At 42.9% G+C, this 25,298-nt stretch overlaps 1 protein-coding gene across 1 annotated transcript in view; it reads right to left on the bottom strand.

The window, feature by feature from the left end:
* Positions 1–22,590, bottom strand: part of LOC147014439 (transcription factor EC-like) — a 160,184-nt gene extending 137,594 nt beyond the window's left edge. Inside the window, 4 exon segments of the mRNA XM_085852386.1 lie at positions 799–1,021; positions 22,391–22,436; positions 22,439–22,538; positions 22,540–22,590. Coding sequence (XP_085708512.1) covers positions 799–1,021; positions 22,391–22,436; positions 22,439–22,538; positions 22,540–22,590 — 420 coding nt within the window.
* Between the last annotated feature and the right edge of the window lie 2,708 nt (positions 22,591–25,298).

Here is a 25,298-nt window from a genome sequence, read left to right on the forward strand (position 1 = left end):
TAAACAGGGAACAGACGAGCGCACAGCCATCTGTCATATATATATATATATATATATATATATATATATATATATATATATATATATATATATATATATTATACTGATACACACACATAATGATAATAATAATAAATGTTCCCTGACAAATAACTTCAACACAGGAGGAGGCCACGAGACCCATGAAATTCTGCACTTGTGTTGCCAATCTATGGTTGTTTGTTCATGCTCTCACCTTTTTAATGCAGAGCATGAGGCCAGGAAGCAGCACATACAGTTTTAAAAGTCTTTGGTATGTCTCAGTCAGGGTTCAAACCACCAACATCCCAGACTCAGTGCAGATACTCTAATAGTGGGGCAACTTAGCATAACAATTGTGCATTTTGTGAGGAAAGCACCAAATTTGGCACACTAGTAGCCTATCATATTATGAACAGATTTGGATATTGGGCCATCTCATATTCAGCACTGATGGCTGTGGCAGCCATTTTCCACTGCCATCAAAAATTTTGAGATGGCCCAATATCCAAATCTGTTCATAATATGTTAGGCTACTAGTGTGCCAAATTTGGTGCTTTCTTCACAAAATGCACAATTGTTATGCTATATTTAGCTAAGTTGCCCCACTATAACCATTACACCACAGAATCTAGTGTAGCTTCTATATTCCCATTATACTTCCATATTTTCTTATTATATATTGAAAAAACAGAAAATGTTTGGCATGTTTTCCAATACTGTGAGTTTATCCTTAGTATAATTATTGAATGCCCTCATATATGTATCTTCAGCCATTACCTTTAACAATGGTGATGGTCGCTGTGCATGAGGAAGACGTGCTGAGACTTGTAGGTTTATGGCGAGGAATGGAGAAACCCTGTGACCTTGGCAAGTCGGACCAGGGCTCATTGATACAGAGTGGGATGGCCAGGCTGGAGTTTCAAGGTTACTGAATGAGGACTGCTGGGATATGACAGAGGCCCACGACATTTCTGCTGGTCTGGGATGGCCAAGTGAAGCACTGGAATGGAATTAGCATAGATATTATGAATGGAGACAAAACAAACGACATTAATTGCAATACTGTTTCTAAATGTTTAACCCTTTGAACCCTGAGCTCCTTGGACTTTTGACTCCCCACCCTGGGCTCCCTGGAGAAAAATCCAGCCGATTGGGTGTATGGAGGTTTGAATAGTGGCTGGTAAAACGGCCGCTCAGGTATATGGAGGTTCAAATAGCGGCTAGTAAAACGGCCGCCCGTGTCTATGAAGGTTTGAATATTGGCTGGTAAAATGGTCACTTTACTTGGGTATATGGAGGTTTGAATAGTGGCTGGCAGAATGGCTGCTCGGGTATATGGAGGTTTTAATAGTGGCTGGTAAACTGGGTGCTCGGTATATGGAGGTTTGAATAGTGGCTGGTAAACTGGGTGCTCGGTATATGGAGGTTTTAATAGTGGCTGGTAAACTGGGTGCTCAGTGTATGGAGGTTTGAATAGTGGCTGGTAAACTGGGTGCTCGGTATATGGAGGTTTGAATAGTGGCTGGTAAACTGGGTGCTCAGTGTATGGAGGTTTGAATAGTGGCTGGTAAACTGGGTGCTCGGTATATGGAGGTTTGAATAGTGGCTGGTAAAACAGCCGCCAGGGTATGTGGAGGTTTGAATAGTGGCCGGTAAAAACGGCTGCTCAGGTAAATAGAGGTTTGAATATTGGCTGATAAAACGGTCACGAGGGTATGTGGAGGTTTGAATATTGGCTGATAAAACGGTCACGAGGGTATGTGGAGGTTTGAATAGTGGCTGATAAAACGGCTGCTCGGGTAAATGGAGGTTTGAATAGTGGCCGGTAAAATGGTCGCTTGGGTGGCTATATGGAGGTTTGAATAGTGGCTGGTAAAAACGGCTGCTCAGGTAAATGGAGGTTTAAATAGTAGCTGGGAAAACGGCCGCCAGGGTATACGGAGGTCTGAATAGTGGCCGATAAAATGGTCGCTTGGGTAAATGGAGGTTTGAATATTGGCTGATAAAACGGTCACCTGGGTATGTGGAAGTTTGAATAGTGGCTGGTAAAACGGCTGCTCGGGTAAATGGAGGTTTGAATAGTGGCTGGTAAAACGGCTGCTTGAGTAAATGGAGGTTTGAATAGTGGCCGGTAAAATGGTCGCTTGGGTGGCTATATGGAGGTTTGAATAGTGGCCGGTAAAATGGTCACTCGGGTATATGGAGGTCTGAACAGTGGCCGGTAAAATGGTCACTAGATTATGTGGAGGTTTGAATAGTGGCTGGTAAAACAGCCGCTCGGTTCAAAGGGTTAAGAAATAAAACAGACACTCCTAAAAAGATTTTCCTGCATTATTTCATGTCATTGCGGGGCAAAGACATACCGCAACTCCTGTTTTTGCAGCCTTCTCACACCTGCCAAGTGTGGGTTAGCAAGAGAGTAACCATAAGAATTGATAGCAAATCAGCCAGGTGGAGAAAAAAACAAGACCTGAAATACTCCACGAAACAGCCAGTTTGAGAAACTACCAACTCACAGATCTATTTCCATCATATCTTTCACAAAAAATGGGCCTTTGTACAAGAACCCAGTATAATCTTTACATTGCGGTCTTCCAGACGACAATATCCCGAGTCATCACAGGTTCTGTACCAACAAAATATGGCAAATGATGTCAAGAGAGTATTTCTATGGTTGCCAAATGCAGGGTCAAGAGAACCAATGAATAGGTCATCTATCATCATTTAGGACAGTTTTTCCCCAAATTAGAATTTTGTCAAAGAAATTATTCAAGCAAACAAATGCATGCTTCCTCACGTGAATGTCTGTTAATGCTGATTGCATCGCGAGTCTCTCAAAAATATTATTAGGCTGTGACTGTTTAAAGTCAAATAAAGTTGTATGTACAAAAGGACAAAAAAATCTTTCAAGCTGACATTGTTCTACAAATATCGAGTTGCATGATATGTCGAAAAATCGAAGAAATTACTGACTGTCAAAACATGCCAAGATCGTCAAAAGCTGAAAACAAAAACAAAAACAAACTTAACACACATTTCCCAGTGACAATGTTGGAAGAACATAACAAATGTACACTGCACCACAGAAAATATACACAACAACATAACATAAATAGTATTGCTTCCATGTTCAAGGAGATGCATTCTGTGCTGTAATTATATAATTTTTAATTCAGAAAACTGCCAGTTAGTCTTACATTTTTGGATGACTTGGAAAATTATTCATCGGACAGTGTTGTGCTTTCACTGCTTTGGAGAAAATATTTTCGCATATTCAAAAAAAAACGTTTTTTTTAATCGTAACTGATCCAAGTCTCCTGAAGGAGTTTGTACAACTATTACATGCTAGGACAATAAGTTTAGGACACTTGCATACTCTGACATGAATTACAAAGACATGAGGAGATGATGGACAAATCAACATCGTATTCTTCTTGGATTTGAATATGGCATGCCAGCATCACGAGCTGTGAACTCAGAGGGGAATTCAACAGCTTGACTCAACTTAAACAGGCCAAAAAGAAGTTTTCATCACGAGATATAAATTAAAATAATGAAACTTACAATGTGAAAAATTCTTGATTTTCAGAACTGTAGCTTTGAGAGGAAAACAATGAATTTTGTGACATTCAACTGCAGCCTTCGAGCTTCACCGTTAATAGGCCACGCCGCTGTTCGACCCAAAAGTGGCGAAAGGAAATATCTGCAGCATCTGAGGGTATCGAGCAATGGGTGCGATGGACAGTCATAAGGCTAAGGCGTGGCCTTTGCCACTTTGACTAAGCATGTTACAAACAGGAAACTGTGTGGAGGAAACTCAAACACAAAGATAAGAAGTACCACTCACAACTGCTGGGAGATGCTGTCACATCGGTGCTGGAATACTCTGATCATGCCTGGAATTAAATTAATGTGAGTACACATCAATCAGAAACCACGTTATGGTAAACCAATATATGATTGGTGTTGGCTTAATGACTAGAGTGGTGAGCTTGAGGTCCTAGGGTCCTGAGTTCAAATCCTCCTTGGCTGTTCAATTAATACCAGGTGGGGTTGACTCAGCCTGTTACCCTTCTGAGGTCAGCAAAATGAGTACCAGCTTGCTGGTATCCTGTGTCAGAGTGGTGACTTGTCCAGAATTATGCCCAATAGCCCAAGAGACTTTTGAGGCAGCACCAATGCTCTGCACAGAGTATAGTCTTGATGGATTGTAAACCAATATGTCCTCCAGGTTATGGTTCAAAATTTTGCTCTTGCATATTTCCTAACAGTCCATCCATTATCGAGTCCGACGATATAAAAATGGTAGAAATTTTGAATTCACTTCACCACCCAACAAAAGGCTCATACACTACCATCCATCAACATATGCCCACCCCGATCCTATCACCTTCCAACTTATTTCCTTTCTTCCTCCCATCTCTCTCCCTCAATTATATCATCTCTATCTCTATAGTCACCCTGATGTTTTGCAGGCAGGCCGTTGCCTCACAGAGTGTGCCGTTCCAAAAGATGGACATTAATCTGCGTGTCCCATCTGGCAGCCTAAGCTCGTGGACATCAAAGATCCCACGGGGTTTTAATGAAGAGTAGGTGAGTTGTCACTTGCATGCTGTACAAATTTTATGTGTCCAAACCTTGAGGGGGCGACATGGCCGTGCCTTGGTGTCGATGAAACCAACAAGCCAAATTAATAAATTAATTTTTTTATGCATTGGAAATATTGAGTGTCCAGTACTCATTTGCTATTGATGACCAAATGGTTCGTAACATGCGTCATCCATATGATTTCACTTCCTTATTGGCAATCAAAACAGAAGTAATAGATGGAAATAATTTACTGAGAAATCTGGACAACTCCGTCAACCTATTATGAGACATAATCTTTGGCTTCATGTTTTCAATCTCACTGACCTGTTGTACAAGACAGGTTACCATAAGGTAACCATTAAACAGTGGAACAAGTCGTGAGTAAAATACATCTTCGACTTCAAGCGTGCAACAGATTTATCTTCGACTTGGTGATGTGATTTTTTTGGCCTGGTAGGTTAGTAGCTGAATGCCACTTTGATCCATCTCACCACATCTCCTCTGTACATGTGATGGAGGATTTTAGTTTTCTATTTCTGCCTTGATTCCGTCCACTTCCGAATTTTTATTATTATTATTATTATTATTATTATTATTATTATTATTATTATTTAAAGCCTGATATTCTCGTGTCTACTCACTTGTTGCACGAAAAGGAAAATGTGCCATCTTGCAATGTGTTAGTCATAGTAAAGCACAGGATATGACTTATCTGTTAATGATGAGTAAATGTCCGCTCCTCGAGGGTCCATGTACATGTATTTGAGGAAGCTGGTGTGCTAAATGTGAGTGCAAATACTGCCACACACAGGATATTGCAAATGAGGCTAAATATTCCTTTATCTTGGTGTGAGATGTAAACCACAGTGTTTTTAAAGCTGCACCAATCTACGATTGAGTTTCCTGGTCGGGAGAGTGTGCTCGTCCAACACAACAGGTGTGTCAAAGGAACAATGAAATGGTTCAGTTTGGTCCGCAAGCTTTAGAGACGGATGAGACTGAAGTTTTTTTCATTTGTAGTTCGTTACATACGTATGATGCATTCTTTGTATTTTCTTATTTTAATGCCTTCAATTCGTTCCACCTTCTTGTGGGGGTGGCAGAGGGAAGTTTCTGGACCAAGTTTTTTTCACAAACCAGCTGGCCAGGCCTGATGTGCAACTGAACAAGGCAGGAATTTGGAATTCATTCAAGGAGTTGACGATAACTCACCTACTCTCCCCAAAGACACCGTGGGATCTTCAATGTCTGCCAGGTAATACTAGCAGATGGGATACCCAGCTTAATGTCTATTGGAGGGACTGTGCACTGCAATGTCCTGCCAGTGCAGTGCTAATCCGACAGTTTATAGTTGAGTCGGGAATAAAACCCAGACTATAGCTCAAAGGTGAGTACGTGACCTCTACACCTTCCTGACAGACCTTAGATGATGTATTCTACTTCAGTACTGCATAAACAATACAGAGTGAAGTTAATCTCTCTGAAAAGTGACACATGACATGACCTGTCAATCATGGGGGTACAGTTTGAAAATTGATCTCTTGTGTTAATAAATGGTCTTGTGCACGCATTACATGTAGGACAGGTACATAATACTACACATGAGTACACCTTTCCATTTTACAATAACAAAGTACACAGCAGACAAATCAACACTGTATATGTGATGTGAACCTTGGAGGCCTCCTGCATCACAAGCTCTGCACTAGGATAGGAACAGTCAAGTCACTGAACCCGAAAATATTCTGCAGCTGATAATGATAATGAAAATTATATTGATGCCATCAATCAATAAGGTATCAATATGTAACAATAGTCACACAGTTTATGGGTCTTGCGTTCATAGTTAGATATCAAATTATTTCCGGTGGCCAATAATACTCTAATGGGGTTGAAGCCCACTCTACCTTGCACATGCAGCACTCCTTCGAATTCAGAGCATATACAGCAGCATTTTAAGGGGTTGAAAAACGGAAATGATAAAGGTGAAGTGATAAAAGGCTCTGCAGGATTTAATAGTGCAGTGCCAGCATTCTATCACTTCAAACAGCAGAGTGAAAGGCAACACTGCACTGTGACAACGAAGTTGTGTGAAGGTTTGAATACTCATTTCAAAAAGTGTGAATCAACTGCACTGAAGCATTACAATGAAAAGAGAGGGCTGGCTGATTTCGGGGGGAGGGGAGGTCGGGTGGAAGTTTGCTTAACGAATATTTACACGCTATTGTGATTGATCAATGAAACGATCAAAGTTTTAAACCAGGCACAACAAATCCCGCCCATTTAAGGCATAAAGTTATTTTGGGGATCAAATTTAAATTTGATACATCCTTAACCTGAATGTTGATTACAAGGAATAGAATAAGGAATATTTTAGTCTTAATTTGAAGTCAATTAAACCATTTTTGACGAAGTTATGACCGTAAAATGATGTTGACCTTTCAAGGCCAATTTGTAATTTTGACCGATGACCATGACCCCCAAAACTTCGGACCCTACCGATATTCACAAATATGCATTTTCACGAGAGGATTGTTGGGATTTTAAGTCACAAATAGAATAAGGTTCACTATAAGCTTAGTTTGAAGTAAATCGGATCATTTTTGACGAAGTTATGAGCGAAAAACGATTTTGACCTTTTTGTGACCTGACCTTGACCTTTGACCGAATTGGACCCAAAACTTAATGGGGTCGTCCGAGGTTCATTACCCACCTGTGGATACAATTTGTCAGTGTTTGAGCCAGCCGTTTTCCCGTAAAGTTGTATTTTCGTAACCATGTTTTAGTTTTAATGGAAAATTTGTAATTTTGACCGATGGCCATGACCCCCAAAACTTCGGACCCTACCGATCTTCACAAATATGTATTTTTCACTATAGGAGTGGGTAGGATTATAAGTGACAAATAGAATAAGGTTCACTATAAGCTTAGTTTGAAGTAAATCAGATCATTTTGACGAAGTTATGAGCGAAAAACGATTTTGACCTTTTTGTGACCTTGACCTTTGATCCAATTGGACCCAAAAGTTAATGGGGTCGTTCAAGGTTCATTGCCCACCTGCGGATTAAATTTGATAGTGTTTGCTAAAGCCGTTTTGCTGTAAAGTTGCTAACAGACAGACAGACAGACAGACAAATAAACCGGACGATTACAATATCCCGCTCCCTCCCTCCGGGGGGGCGGGATAAAAATGAGAAATCTCTTGGGCTCAAGTAGGAGAAGTAGAAACACTAATATGTGGGCAGCATGTGAGTATTGCATCATTCCCAGGGGCATAACTGCAATCATGATTGGTGTGCACTGGGCATGGTACCCATTGGGGTACACCGAGCATGGTGCCAATGGTGGTACACTTTTACATGATGGCAATGGCATAAGCTTAGCAAGCAGAAGTAACACCGCAAACGCAAGATGAAGTTTATGAATGAGGGTTAGGGGATCACATCTCAGTGCTTTGAGAATCCTTGTCCCTCAAACAAAATAATTCAGCAAGACACCAAACACCTTAAATCGTTGGACACTTCACTAGGGCAGCACTTTTAAGTCTAACTACACATGAGACCAAATGTAGTACAAGACTGCTCAAGACTGAACATGCTACCAGGAGAGCTAACCCGAATCAGGACCCTACAACACTCGGCATTCTTCATTATCCTATCCAAGTGATCACTGGGCTTGATACTGCCGAGTGCTGCTCAGCTTTTCTGCTTTGACACAAATGGGGTGTTCAGACCATACTGTCCTTCAATGAGAGTTTAATAAACTGAAAGGCCTTTCCTGAGAATATTATTCAATAAATTGAAATATCACTTTTAGATAAGGAAAGTGCATTTTAATGCACATTACAAAGAGAGCCATTAATATCACTTCAATTCTGTTTTCCAATAAGGATCATAGCCTCTCGAAGTTACACCAGGAGGCGCCAAACACACGCATTTACACTCAAAAAAGGTTTGATTCAAGTGACAATGAAAGCACACGAGATGAACAGCAGATATTACATTGAGGAGCAAGAAAGCTTACTTCACCTTTATGTAATCACAGAAATAACACAACAAATGTCCAAACACATTTGAGATCTCCATCTGTAACGGATAACCATAACATGTCTTTTCAGTTACTTAGCTGCTTAATCTGCTGTTAAATTATCATTGATGCTTTGAAATGATTATGATTTTGTACAGATTTTGAAAGGTGATAATTAAGTGTTGAAATGGTGGAATAATTTCATATTAATTGTGGTATGTACACTGTACAGTACAGGGCCTTCAGAAAGTATTCACACCCCTCGACTTTTGTCACATTTTGTTGAGATACAGCCTGAAGTTAAAATGGATTAAATTTAAAATTTTGTTTGCGATCGACCAAAAATACTCCATAATGACAAAATGAAAACGTGTTTTCAGAATTTTTTACAAATTAATGAACATTGTTAAGCTGTTACATCAATAAGTATTCAACCCCTTTGCTATGACACCTCAAATTGAGTTCAAGTGTATCCAATTTCCTTTGATCATCCTTGAGATATCTCAACAAGTTGATTGGAATCCACCTGTGGCCAATTCAATTGATTGGACGTGATTTAGAAAGAAACACACCTTTCTATAAAGTCTCACAATTGGCAGTGCATGTCAGAGCAGAAACTCGACCATGAAATCCAAGGAACTGTCCGTAGAAATCAGAGATAGAATTGTGAGGAGGCATTGATGTGGGGAAGGGATTAAAACAATTTCTAGTGTTGAAAGTTCCCAAAAGCACAGTGAACTCCATCATTAGGAAATGGAAAGAATATGGAATTACCCAGACTCTTCCTAAAGCTGGACGTCCCACCAAACTGAGCAACCGGGCAAGAAGGACCCTGGTCAAGGAGGTGACCAAGAACCCAATGACCAATCTGATCCAACTACAGACTTCCTTGGCTGAGATGGGAGAATCTGCCAGAAGGACAACAGTCTCTGCAGCACTTCACAAATGTCGGCTTTATGGGAGAGTGGCCAGACGGAAGCCACTCGTGAGAAAAAGGCACATGACCGCATGCCTGAAGTTTGTAAAAAGGCACGTCAAAGACTCTGAGAGCATGAGGAAAAAGATACTGTGGTCTGATGAGGTGAAAATTTAACTCTTTGGCCTGAATCCAAAGTGCTACGTCTGGCAGAAACCGAGCATAGCTCATCACCCATCTAGCATCACCTTTACTATGAAGCAAGGTGGTGTCAGCATCATATTATGGGGAGGCATTTCAATGGCAGGGACTGGGAGGCTTGCAAGGATAGACAGAAAAATGAATGGAGCCAAATACAGGCAAATCCTTGAGGAAAACCTGCTTCCGAGTAAAAAAAAACCTTAGACAGCGGTGAAGATTTGCATTCCAACAGGTCAATGACCCCAAGCATACTGCCAAAGCAACACTGCAATGGCTTCAGAACAAGAACGTGAAAGTCCTTGAGTGGCCCAACTAAAGCCCAGACTTGAATCCCATTGATAATCTGTGGAAAAACTTGAAGATTGCTGTTCATTGACACTCCTCATCCAACTTGACAGAACTTGAGCAAATCTGCAAGGAAGAATGGAATAAAATCCCCAAATCCAGATGTGCAAAGCTGATACACACGTACCTGAGAAGACTCGAAGCTGTAATCGCTGCCAAAGGCACTTCTACAAAGTATTGCCTCAGGGGGTTGAATACTTACTGATGCAAGATACGTATTTCAGCTTTTCATTTTTAATTGATTTGTAAAAAATTCGAAAACATGTTTTCACTTTGTCATTATGGGGTGTTTTGTGGAGATTGGTAACAAAAAATTTAAGCTTAATCTATTTTCAATTCAGGCTGTATACAACAAAATATGACAAAAGTCAAGGGATGGTGAATACTTACTGAGTGCACTCACTGCACATGCTAGGACATTTCATTCATTTTGGAGTCAAGTCTGTATAAGTCAGCTCTTACTCATCTCAGTCTCTGTCCATGTTTGATGACTACGACAACAACTTTCCAACTCCAATTATTCCCACCTTCTTGTGGGATCAGTCAGAAAAGGTTTTGTGGTCCAAGTGTTTTGTGACAAAGCTGCCCAGGACTGACGTTTGACTGAAGGTGATATGCTGTACTTTGTTATTTGTTCAAGGTTTCAGCAATAACTCGCCTATTCTATGCAAAATACCCTGAAACAATTAATCATTCTTCTGGATCCCACACAACTTCGTTCACTCCGTTTCCCCCACCACCCACCCCTTACTTTACCCTTCCATCCTGTCTTTACTTCCCCTTTGGCTACTGTTATTGTTTATTTTTCACACAATACAAAGCTTTTTTCCCTTCAAGGGTGATGTGAACAGGTGAATACATACATATATATATATATATATATATATACTAATATAAACATACATATGTATAGATATACATCTATAAATGTACAGCAATGCAGACCAATGAGGCTCCCAAGCATGTACCACGTGCAAACGTCAAAAGTAGTCAAGAAATAAATAAATAAAGCATTGCTGTCTATGCTATCGCTGATGATTCACCAATGAGTAATGAAACCAGTCTGGCAGCTGAGGGGGAGTATAGCATTGGGATTGTCGTGTGAACGTCTTTATAGTTGTTGAGGAACTCTGGGAAGGGTTCGGAACAGTGTGGCACTTACCTTGTGTAAGTCTTCTTGGGTTGCTTTAAGCAGCTTATTCAGCTGGAGGAGTGTGGGAGGGGTCAATCATTTATATAATCCGAGCCACCTGGGTGTCATCAATTAGGTGAGAGCTGATTGACTATTCCCTCCATTCACAGGTGAGAGATGTGGGTGGGTCATAATTTATTTATTTGTTGACTGCTTTCGACGTTTCCACGTGGTCCATGCTTCGGAGCCTCGTTGATATGCATTGCTGTATACACTATCACTGATGATTCGCCAATAAGTGATGAAACTGATGCGTGTAGTTGAGGGGGTGTGTAGCTTTGGGATTCTGATGTGTGTACTATGTGTGAACGTCTTTATAATTGTTGAGGAACTCTGGAAAGGGTTCGAAACAGCATAGCACTTATGTTGTGCAAGTCTTCTTGGGTTGCTTTACGCAGCTTATTCGGTTGGAGGAGTGTGGGAGGGGGTCAATCGTTTATATAATCCTAGCCACCTGGGTGTAGTCGATTACATGAGTGCTGATTGGCTATTCCCTCCATTCACAGGTGAGAGATGTGGGTGGATCTTTATATATATATATATATATATATATATATATATATATATATATATATATATATATATATATATATATATATATATATATATATATATATATATATATATATATATATATATATATATATATATATATATATATATATATATGTATAACATTAAGTGGGTAAACCAGTTTGGATGGTCCATGAAAAACAAAAGTAGAATTGCCCACTGCCTAATGTAGTGACAGCTACCACACTGCTGACCACACAGCATAAGTGAGGTTACAATGGGTCGAGAAACCATTTTTGCAGGATTGTCAGCCCACCCCCTGATCAATCAATCCATGGACACATTTATGGTTTCCTGACAGTCCAGGCCCGTAGCCAGGACTCAGTATTAAGGGGGGAATATGAACTGGATGGGGGGGGCACAATTATTATATTTAATATTTTTGATAACCCGGAATACTATTGTATTCATGCAGCATTGACATATCTATAATGAGGTTGCCGTCGCATACTAACCAAATTGATCTCAGCTAGATTTAATATGTTCCGATGTTTTTGGCCTAAAATTATTCGAATGCAGGAGAGCCGCAACAAACTGGCACATTCACAATGCAAATATTCAATGATTAGACAATTGGCTCCAATTCAGGTGAACTTATACAAGGTGTTGTGAAGAATTGGCATTAGAAAATTAATATACCAGAGATACAATGACTAAACGGGGGAGGTTGGCACCAGAATCAGTGCACTATGAAATAAGATACAGTCGGTAGTGACCTGCGATCATCACGTGAAACTATCAACAGCAAATATGACCAGCCTGAAGATACCACAAGGTCCGTATTTAAAGCAGTCAATTACACAGAGGTAAGGTTATGCACAAAGCACTAGATATGGGATATGCAAAGCACCAAACACAACATTTAACTTAAACATCAGAAGTACAAAGCAGCTGACCACGGCGGTTGCTGACCACAACCACACTGCAACCGCAACCACACACGCATCACCAGCAGTCATACACACAATCTGAACTCCTCGTATAGTTTTTATACCACTGTATTCGCTGTCAGAAGAGCTGCATGCGACGTGTCTCAGTGTGGCATCTTCTGAGGACCTTCTCCTTCCATTCATTCAGGCATTTACGTGTGAGGTCTCTCTCGAAGGCCAGCCGTACCAGTTGTGCCTTGCGTGCATGGCGCATGGACCGTCGATGGTCAGTGAAGACATTCCTCAATGTTGAGAATGAGTTTTCACACATGGCAGTGGACGCACCAAATGTTAGTCCAAGTCTCATAGCAGTCACTACACTTGGCATGGCTTCCAGCGTTTTGTGGTATGTTGAGAGGAGTTTTTGTGTTGTCCATCTCTCGTTTGGCTGCTTTTCTGTCTGTGAGCGAATAAACTGCTTTGCAACCACACACTCTGTTTCACTGATGGTTGACTTTGTTAATGTCATGATGTGCTGGAGCAAGTGGGGATCCAAAAACGTGCCATTTTCAGGATTCAAGGCAGCGAGTGAACGGGCGAGTTGTGTGTTGCGCTCACTGAAGCGCTGAGCGATCTCACCAAGCACAGTGTCAATTGCGCTGTAAAAAACCCTCTGCAGTTCCGTCTTGTCATTGTCGTTGTTTTGTCCTGTCGTCTCCAAAACTACAAACTGTTCCAAGTTCTTATGCATTGTGCGTCTCCGTTTTGGTGGTGCAGGTGTAGAAGTGTAAGCATCATTGACCTTGTTCCACAGATCAGTGAACTCATCCTCAGAGTGGAGTTTCTTCACGCACTCTGTAGCACTCGCCACCAGTTCCAACCCCGTTAGCAAGTCCATGTCCTCTGCCTGCAAGCGTCTGTTAGGGCCATTTAACAACATCAGCAGTTTTTGTACAAAGATAGCAATGAACATGAAGGCAGGCCCAGAGACTTCCCGCAAAAGCCCAATAGCCTCCATCCTCATCTCTGCACCGTAGGCGCGCTCTGCATCAATCTCCGACAGTTAGGATGTGATATCCTTAAAAGATCCTATGATCACAGGCACGGTGGCTAAATGTCCCGTCCACCTTTGATCAAGAAGTCGTTTTAACCACTCACCTTTATACTGTGCAGCAACAGTGGGTTTTCTGAAGAATTTGTACAGGCAACAACAAACCCCGAGGAAATCAGTGACAGCTTTCTCTGCTGCCAGCACTACCAGATGGAGTTGGTGATTTAAGCAGTGCACATCGGGGATTTCTCTTTCCAATATCTCTTGCAACAACTTTTGCACCCCACCGTGCTTCCCAGCCATTACTGAAGCCCCGTCGTACACCTGACTTTTATTTTTGACGTGTCAAGTCCTGTTTTTGTCAGCTCTGCAATTATTAGGTCTGTCAATGTTTTTGCATCTCCAGCGTCGGCTGTAGCTATTGTGAGTAGACGCTCTATTGCTTCATTTGATGCCGATACAAAGCGAATGATGATTGATATGTTCTCACATTCAGTGGGGTCCCTCGTCCCATCCACCTTGATGGTAAACCACGACGTGCCTACTTCTTCCACGATGGCATCCGTCACAACATTACTCAATGTGCAGATCAGTTCATTCTGCATTTCCGGACTGTTATAGCTTGCGTTTCGTGGGATATTCTTTATTATTTCAGCTAGCTTGGTGTCTTTTTTGAGTGTGTAGTTTAAAAGCGAGAGGAAGAGCCCACTGTTCCCGTCTGACATATCCTCAAAATGATCAAGGCTCCCTCTAAAAGGTATCTGATTTTCGGCGAGAAATCCCACAACATCTATAAGAGCAGACACATAGTACCGGTTTCAATTTTGCTGGTCAGCATTGAGGAGTGTGGAAATCTCCTCATCACAATTGATGCGCCTCTCATTCTCCTTCCACCTCAAAACACAAGTTAAATGTTCCTTTGAAGTTGCGTGTTTGTGAAACCCCCTGCCTTTCTCCATGGCATGTTTCCAATTCCGGTAGCCTCGCACTGTGAAAGTGGAGTCCACTGGGCCGCGTGCGGTGTTAAACTTCCTACATGGATAGCAGAATGCTGAATCTGTCTGCACACTGTATTCCAGCCATTCATTAGTCTGGTACCACGAGGACACAAACGAGCGACTCTTGTTCTGCAACAGATGGTCAGGGTACCGCTGTAGAATAACTCGATTCGGTCTCTCACTTCCAAGATCATCGGGAAACGGCTTGACAGTCACAGCCGATCCCGAGGCCGCCGCCGAGCATGGAAACTCGGCTGTCTGCACTGGGGCTACAGCCGCAGGGCTGACGTTGCTGGCTTGGCCAGGTTGGCCAGCTTCTGTCGGTATTTCATCGACATGATCGTCTTTTCCTCCTCCTCCTCCTCCCACAACATGTCTTTCATCATCTTCTTCATTTTTGTCGCTTGCATTTTTTCCTTTTCTGAGCCATTTTCGAATATCCATCATCCACGCTCTTCACATAGACTTCACGAATATTCATCATCCACGTAGACTCGCTCTACACAGCCAGGGGCTAAGATATTTATAATCTGAATATCCATCTTTTTCTCCTGCTGCGAGCTCATGCTCTGTGATTCGTCCCTCGTGACTCGCGTCACTAATCTCACGACTCGCCAGATTTGACGGTTGACGGTTTTATTTATTAAATGATCCATCCACCAAAAACAGGTTTTATCTGCATAATTTCAAATGTAAGCAGGATTGCAAACACACAAATATTTTTTAATTTTTATTATAAAATTACTTTTGTAAGATGGAGGGTTGACGGGTTGTGAAGGTCACGTGGTGCACGTGCACTTCATCTTTAATAATGTAAATTTATGTCTTTTCCTTAATCATATTATCATATTATGACTGTATTACATTTATACCTAACTTACAACCAATCAGGTAACCTGCTCAATAGGGTCTCCATATCGAAGACGCTGATTGGTTATTCCTTAAAACTAAATGATCCACGGTGTACATAACCACCCACAACATCGACATTCGACACGAGGTCTTGGCTGCTGACGTTGGTGCTTATGTTATTATCTTTCATCTTGTGGGCTTGGACTGTATTGTCTTGCCAATTGCTTTTGGAGATGCGCTGGGAAGCGCACACTTATCTCTTGACTGTTATTCAAAGAAGGATATTAGTAAAGAACAGTTTATCCAAGAAGGCCTAATTATTCACCACACTGAACATCTGGAATAAGGGTTTTAGTTCACACAGGTGAACTCTTAAACAGCAAGGTCACAGTGGACGCTCGTCCTTAAACACTAAGTTGTTCACAGGGTGCAACAGGGCATAAATGGGTGGCGTACAAGTGGGGGGGGCACCAGATGCGCCATGGGGGGCATTGCACCCAAATGCCCCCCCCCACCCCTAGCGACGGGCCTGTGACAGTCATCAACGTGGAGTGGATTCCCCCCACAAGATCTCCATTCCAAGTTCATAGTCACCATTCCAGTTAAGCGGTGTTATGGATGGCTACTCCCTCACAAGACAGTCTGTCAGCTCATCCTCTTTGGCAATCTTACAGACTCGCTCTACACAGCCAGGGGCTAAGATATTTATCATCTGAATGGGTTCAATCCATGGCACGTGGTGGAGGCACTACAGTGTGATTGTGTGCTGATCATCCCAACCAGTGTGAAATTTCATCAATGTGATGGTAAAGTCATGTTAATGCTTGAGGTTGGAGAAATGAATCTTTTGACAACATACACTCAATGTACAAAACGTTAGGAACACCTGCTCTTTCCGTGAAATACACTGATCAGGTGATTCCAGGTGAAAGCTATGATCCCTTATTGATTGCACCTGTTAAATCCACTTCAATCAGTGTAGATGAAGTGGAGGAGACAGGTTAAAGAAGGATTTTTAAGCCTTGAGACGATTTAGACATGGATTGTGTATGTGTGCCATTCAGAGGGTGAATGGGCAAGACAAAATATTCAAGTGCCTTTGAATGGGGTAGTAGGTGCCAGGCACACCGGTTTAAGTGTGTCAAGAACTGCAACGCTGCTGGGTTTAAGCTCAACAGTTTCCCATGTGTATCAAGAATGGTCCACCACCCAAAGGACATCCAGCCAAAGACAGGCCAGTGGTTGCAAATGGCTCATTGATGAAAGAGGCCAAAGGAGGCTGACCCTAATTGCGCAGAGTTAGTCAACTGACAGTCCATTAGAACATTGGTGCCGAAAGACCCATAACATAATGCTCAACTCGTAGTACCTTGACACAAATAGGGTATAGCAGCCGACGGCCATACAGAGTTTCACTTCTTTCAGCAAAAAACAAGAACCTGCGGTTGTAGTGGGCAAAGGAACAAAAACACTGGACACTGGAGGATTGGAAAAAACATTGCCTGGTCTGATGAATCTCGGTTCCTGCTGTTTCACGCTGATGGGAGGACTAGTGTATGGAGAAAACCACATGAGTACATGCATCCATCATGCCATGTGTCAACATTGCAGGTTGGTGGTGGTGGTGTGATGGTGTGGGGGGTGTTTTCATGGCACACATTGGGGCCCTTGATAAAAGTGGAGCAACGTTTGAATGCCACAGGATATCTGAACGTCATTGCCAATCAGGTGCATCCCATCACGGCAACAGTGTATCCATCTGGGAATGGATTTATTCAGCAGGACAATGTCTCATGCCACAAGGTTAGCATTGTCCAGGAATGCTTCTATCAACATGACAGTCAATTCAACTTCCTGCAGTGGCCTGCCCAGTCACCAGATCTCAATCCAAAATGAGCATCTGTGGGATGAGATGGAACAAGTTAATTGGCGTGGAGATCCACTACCAGTCAACTTGACACAACTGTGGGAAGCATTGGAATCAACATGGGCCAACATCCTTGTGGAACGCTTTTGACACCTTGCAAGAGTCTATGCTCTGACAAATTGAGGCTGTTCTGAGGGAAAAATGGGGTGCAACTCAGTATTAGGAAGGTGTTCTTTATGTTTTGTACACCGAGTGTATCTACATACATATAATCATATATGTTGTTGTTCGTCTTTCGGCTGCTCCCGTTAGGGGTCGCCACAGCGGATCATCCGTTATGATCCGCATACTGATTTGGCACAGGTTTTACGCCGGATGCCCTTCCTGACGTAACCCTAGTCACCTCTTATGACACAGGGATAAGGATTGGGTTTCGCCATGATTCCGGGATGCACTACACCCTCTCATCGCACGGCCCAGCGCAGAGCTCCCGTCCTCAAGCGATCCTCCAACCCAAGCCTCCGAGTAGCCGGATTACAGGTGCATGCCACAACGCCTGACATATAATCATATATTATATATATATATATATATATATATATATATATATATATATATATAATATATATATATATATATATATATATATATATATATATATATATATATATATATAATACTTATATATTTATATTTATATATTTTTTTTTTTCCAAGACATTACTCATGGTTTTTTATCATTACTTTTCCTCTTTTATCACAGCTTTCCCCATCACAAGAGTGGCCACAAGGAAAATAAACCATGCCAAAGTTTAAAGCCTCAGCCTAGTGTCACATGCAGAGCACATTACACATGACACATCACATGCAGCAAATTTCACCTCCCTGCACCTTGTATTTATTATTATTTTAAATAATTCTTCTGCACACCACCCATGAGGCCCAGTTACAAGTCACCATCTACATTTCCAATGGAAAACACGTAATTACTCTTTTATGAAAAATGTTTTTTCAAGTTTTTGTTTTTTAATCCTGAAAAATAGACCGTAGTGAACACATAGTCGTGTTAAAAGATTAGCCTTTATAACCCTTCTTACATCGTCCTAATAAAGGGGCACAGACAAATGCACAAATACACACTGTTTTATATATGTAGATGATTGTGATTGATCACTCGATCTGACTCGAGTGTGACCCAGTAATTTTATTGAATGAGTGAGTGAGTTTGGGAAAAAGTTAGGTGAGTGTTCAGAATTATGACTTTCTGACAACACACGCTGCCTCAGCAAGAATATTCGGTCAAAACAAATAGAATTGCTGCGCCAGCAAACTTGGCTGGTCACTGCATTTTATCCTGATGCAACTATGTAACTTGCAAGTTTTACAAAAGTGCATAAACAAAGTAAATACACACAAAGAACTTGCAAAAATGCTTGTAAATTAACACCGGTATGAAAGCATGCCAAAGACCACTTAAGAGATTGCATCCCAAAGGCACCACCTTTCAATTACAAAAGAACAAGAGGGATAGTGCATCGGGGGCAACAGTGAATGAATTAAAATTGAGAAAAGGAAGAGGAGAAAGGATAGAAGACATAAAGTGGGAGTGTAGAGGAGTGTGGTAAGAGGGGTGCAAAAAAGGAACTGGAGGTTAGAAAGGAATGGAATCAGTAAGGGGAGGGAGTGGGGGAGGAGAAAAGAGGGGACATATGGGAAGGGATGAGGAGTTGAAATTCTTGCATTTTTTTGTACCTAGTAAATATATTGTCCCAAACTTCATGACAGGTTGTATATTTTACAAGGATGTTCCAATAACTCCTTCTTCGTTTGTATGCAGCACAAGGCTATGGGGTCACATCGTTGGCTGAGGGCATGGCTGTGCCACTGATGTAATGCCCTCTACTGGTTAGGTCAGGAATTTGTAATATTGTTGCAAGTTCGCGCCCGCCGGCGTGCGAGCGGCCACGTAACTCGAATCGTGGCATGTCGCCCACCGGACGGACAATGCTGTCGTGACCCTCTCGGACTAACGCCGGGAACTAGTCACGGGTGGGTCTTTCGGCCTCACCACGATCGTGCCAATCGGCCCCCCGCGTGGGATAGGGTTGTTCGCCAAATTCGACCTACCTAAGTACCCACACGGAGGGTAGACCGGGCGATCGCACCTCGCCGCAGGTCGACTCCGGACACGGGCCACTGAAGCGACCCGTTCCGTACTATCGGGATAACCGAGCGGTGTTATATCGTCGACCTTGACGGTTCCGATTAATTATCGGGCGTATTAAGCCCACTACCAACCCTTTACGTGAAGTAAGATAGAGATTCAATTAAAGAAAAGACGAAGCGAAACGGGAAAACAGTTCAACATGAGGCACATTTATTCCGCGGCAAACGGAAAGCACACATATACAATTACAACAATTATGCACCAAAAGCAATTGCAACGAAAGAAACACAACAATGCAGAGATACTACCGACTACGCGAGCACACGGCAACACTTACAAAGTTTTACTTTACAGACGGCGCCGACAACACATATACTCAAAAGTAAAAGAAAAGGGCCACCCTCAAATACAAGGGGACAGACGGGCCTGTGGGCCGCGAGACCGGGTGGAGCCTAGCCGTCTTGTGATGAGCCGCAAATGTGGCGGCGGTGCCCCGACTCCGCGCTCCTTCGCGGGTTTCGTTGGCACTGCTTGGAGTGGGGTGGGAACGGGGCCCCCTTTTCGCACTATCTCAGCAAGGGGGGGAAGGGGGGAATTGTTGATGCTCTGGGGAAAGAGGATAGCTGGCTTGCTTGGGTCCCGCGACGAGCGACTCCACTGCGACCTCGACCGCGCTCCCGGCTTCCCCTCTCTGCAGCTCCCCGACAGACTCCGAACACCGACAGACTGACTCTCCTCCAGACCCGTCTTGACTGCTGCTGCCACACTCTGCCGCTGCCACACTTCTCCAACTCCCTTGACCGAAAAACTCTCCCGCTGCCACACTTCTCCAACTCGCCCGAGCCCAAAACTCTCTGCCGCTGCCACACTTCTCCAACTCGCCCGAGCCCAAAAATGACTGAATTCGCCCAGTGCTCGGCGCTTTATAGTGGTGTAGGATATGCAATATGCAAATTTCTGGATCAGAACGAGCTCGGGAGTGGAGCCACGCTCGCCCGTTGGACGGAGAAAAAGGGGCGTGAATCTCCCCTGATCCTCGAATTTGCATATATCGATTCTACTCCGACGCGCCTGGAGGCGGGGACAAATCGCCCCGCGCTTGCTGATTGGACAGATCAGAAGTGGGCGTGTATCATTCCTGATCCGACTTCTCCTCGGAAAGGCAGCACTTTGTACCCGCGGCTCACCGCGCGCCCTGTACGAGTCCAGGACAGCCTGACGCTCGGTGTCCACAAGCGGTGCGGGAATGGCGGCAGAAGGAAGAGAGATGAAGGTGGTGGAGGGTTTATTGTGGTGGTTTATGGCCATGGCGACGCTTGGAATGGTGGTGATGCGATGTTTGCGAGAGCGAGTTGTGAAGGTAAATGTCGTGGCTGTTGGCGTTGTTGTTGTGAAGCGGCGTTGCGGTTGGTGGTTGTTGTGTGATAGCGGTTGAGACGTGGTTGGTTCAAAATAAAGATAGAACAGAAAAACGGCTATCTTGAAGGGTCGCAGCCCGAATGAATCACATTTATTCCCTCTAAACAATGGGTTTGGGGCTAACTACACATGTACTTACAGAGATATCTCACCTACGGGACCTGAATGGTGGTTTGCGGATTTCCTCAACCGCAACAATATGTTCATGGTACTGGCGATAGCTCGCAGACTCTTTGCGAAGGACACTGTGAAATCTTTAATGTCCACTAACAAATGCCGGCAGACGGGATTTCCATTTAAAGTCCATTCGACGGACAGCACGCACATCGATGACTCACACTACCTGTGAAACACTGGGATGACTTTCGATAACTAGAGACCCATAGTTAAGATAATTATGAACCGTCTTTATTTATCATATGCCTGGTGTTGGCTTAATGGTTAGGGTGGTGGGCTTTGGATCCGAGGGTCCTGAGTTGAAATCCAGCTCAGCTGTTGAATTAATACCAGGTGGGGTTAACTCGTCTCGTCATCCTTCCGAGGTCGGCAAAATGAGTGCCAGCATGCTGGTATACTGTGTCGGAGTAGCGACACATCCAGGATTGTCCCCAATAGCCAAGGAGACTGCTTCAGCAGCACCAATGCTGTGCACAGAGTATGGTCCCAATCTCCTCTCCACTCCTCCTTTACTTATCGTAGTGGAACATAATGGCTACAAAGCAGTTTTTACTATGAGATTGGCTTCAATCAGTAGGAAAAACAACCTGTACGAGCTACAAAATATGCTCTCGTTGAAAAATCCCAAAATGAAGTGCACGTCATACGACATTTCAACTATGAAGAGAGGACATCGTTTTTGGTTCTCATTAATCACATCCTAAAAATGCCCTAAACCAGCCTATTGCAGTCCCACTGCAGGACGACCTCAATTCGCATTGAATCCTCGTCCAGCACAACAAGACTCTCCATAACTGTTCGACATTTTTCCATTGTATTAAGTCGGACCTTGCATATGATATGGAAGAAAAAATATCTCCCTGATAATAATTATAGATGAATACGTTTCTCAAATAAACTTCGGTGTTTCTTAGACAACTGTGAGTGTCTGGTTCTTAATAAACAGCTCACTGTGTTTTAAACGCTTGTCGCATTTAAGCACAATTGGCAATGGCGATAAAGTCAAGCTGTCCGATCAGATGGTACGGATGAATTGGCACGTTATAATTTAAGTTTTGAGAGGCTATGAGAACCCTCAAGCGGAATGATGGTTATGAAGCCACGAATAATTCACATCAGCACGTACCTGTCCAGGCTCGAAGAAGGTTTTCTCATGTTCACGTCTCTTTTAAGGCCACAGGGCTCTGCTGCTTGGTCTGTAGGGCAATGTCCTGACACACTTCTATGGTGAAAGCAGCTTGCGGAGCGCTTTGCAAGAAAATGCTGACGGGAAAAACATGAGCTTCCGATCGACGAGGCCGAGCACCCAGAGGTGCCTCCTTGCATGCTCCGCACAAAGGGCGGTGGAAGATATACATCAGTTGGTGAGTTTGCGGGACATGCTTTGTTCGAGTAACCTCGTGGTGTTTCCGCCTTTCTGAGAGGCCTTCAATCAGTTTGTTCTCTATAGATGATGATGAGAAGATTTTATCAAAGTTCACGAACTCTCGTTTCCATGTACTCTTCAACATGCAGTGTAGGGTTAATGTTCCCATCTGATCAGGACCGGATTTACTTGCTTGTGGGCCCTAGGCCAAACCCTATCAGTGCCCCCCCCCCCCCAAAAAAAAATTATATATATTTATATATCGTAATATTGTAATGTAAAAAAAGAAAGAATTACAACATAATGTAACACATCAATAATTTTTTTTATCAAATTAGTTCCATATCAAGTACATCAAAGTAAATCAAGTTCCATATCATGTACATCTTACACATAGGAATAATGGAAAAATACAATGAAACTGAAGCATAATAAATTACAATGAAATACAATGCATACAATGAAATACGATGCATAATAAAAAGCATACAATGAAACCGATCAGAGAACCCACAAGTCCCCGGTGGGCCCCAAGTTACTGGTGGGCCCGAGGCCAATGGCCTATGTTGCCTATTGGAAAATCCGGCCCTGCATCTGATCCTCTGCAAGTTATCCTGTTAGTGTTCCCTTCTGAACCTCTGTTAGCTGGCTTGTTAGTTAACCTGTTGCTATTCCCATCTGAACCCTTGTTGTCGTTGACGTATTCGTGTTCCCAGTTGACCCCTGTGGTTGGCATGAATTCGTGCTTGATCTACCTGAACACCGAACAACGCACAGATAGCAACTCTGACCATGAATGTGACATGATACTGATGTCATGCATATAAATTGCTCTTTTTGTTTAATTTATCCTTCATGACTGCAACCTCACCTCCTATCTGGTGATCATGAGGTCAGAGACAATGTGTTTGTGTGAGTGACGATGCTTGTTGCTGACAGTTCATGTAGCATTTGCTGTTATGGGACTTGACCTGTAAATTGCTACCTCATCCAGTTATGGAGCTCCATACACAAACACACACACACACACACACACACACACACACACACACACACACACACACACACACACACACACACACACACACACACACACACACACACACACAATCACCCGGTCAAGATCGGGTTCTTTCGATTTAAGAAAATTGATATTTAGAGCTGCAGCAAAAACAAAATCAACCCGGGAGTGCAACACGGCAATGATGGGCCAAATGGCCTCATTTCCTTGGTTGAGGTCATATCGGATAATGCAATGACTACTAATACTCAGTGTCGTCCTATGGAGACCGTGGACACTTTGTATGTTAATTTCCATTCTGCATATGGAATATAGATAATTAAATGTAATGTGTGACATTCCCAACAAATAAATGACCGTCACACACAAGTCTAAGTGCGAACGGAGACATCTGTTGAGACTGCAAATGGCTCATTTCATCAGTTATCCTCTCTTTGAGCATTCGGACGATATTGTTGATGGATACCTGTGGCAATTCTCGAGCTAATACATGCAAACGAGCGCCTGTGCCAACGAAGTCAAAGTGCCTGACCAAACGGATGCCATGCGATGATGATGCCTTGATGATGTGCGATATGCGATATACCAGAGTATCTATCAAGGAGGTGAGAAAGGGCTTTTACAGAAGATCTAGGATGGAGTGGAGGAAGTAAAGGAACAGCTTGGTAATCTAAGAGTAGATGAGGCTCTGGGGCCAGATAATATGCACCCGAGAGTATAGAGGGAAGTGGCTGAGCAGGTAAGCTCAGCAGGTAAGCAGATGTTAATGGATATTTTCAAGAGCTCACTGGTGTCAGGACAGGTACCGGAGTACTGGAGAGTAGCAAATGTAACACCATTATTTAAGAAAGGATGCAGAGAATAATTGGGAAACTATCGACCTGTTAGTTTGACATCAGTTGTGGGGAAGGTGTTGGAGACATTAATTAGGGACCAGATGAGGAACCATTTAAATAAATACAAACTAAGTCAAGGGAGTCGCATGGGTTGACCAAAGGTAGTTCCTGTTTAACAAATCTTGGAGTTCTATGAAGCATTGTCTGATTTGGTGGATGAGGGAAAGGTAGTGGACATAGTATATCTAGTCTTTAAGAAGGCATTTGATAAGGTACCACATCAGAGGTTGTTAGCCACAGTGAGGGTTTGTGGAGTGGCTGGTCAGGCAGCTAATTGGATTGTAAACTGACTTGGTGATAGGAAGCAAAGAGTGGCTGTGAGTGGCAGGATATCTTGCTGGGAGGATGTAAGTTGTGGGGTACCTCAGGGATCACTACTCAGACCATTACTATTCATAATTTATATCAACGATTTGGATAGTGGGGTGAAGAGTTGGCTTTCCAAATTTGCAGATGCCACAAATATTTAAGGTAAGGTGGATAGCAGAGAGGGGGGGGGGGAGGTGGTGATCAGATTCAGGAAAGTATTGGTGTTTGCAAAGATTGGGCAAAAGATTGGCAGATGGAATTTAACCTGAGCAAGTGTAAGGTGTTGGGGATGGGAAAGAACAATGAAAATAGAGATTACAGGATGCAAGGGGAAATTTTGGAGCGTGTCACACAGGAGAAGGATCTGGGAGTGGTAATAGATACGGGAGGTAAGCAGGCAGCACAGTGCCAGGCAGCTATAGGTAAAGCAAATCGGGTTTTA

Source organism: Eptatretus burgeri, chromosome 13 (assembly GCF_056783735.1).
Source record: "Eptatretus burgeri isolate ZD-2024b chromosome 13, Ebu_testis_v1, whole genome shotgun sequence".
Taxonomy (NCBI): Eukaryota; Metazoa; Chordata; class Myxini; order Myxiniformes; family Myxinidae; genus Eptatretus; species Eptatretus burgeri.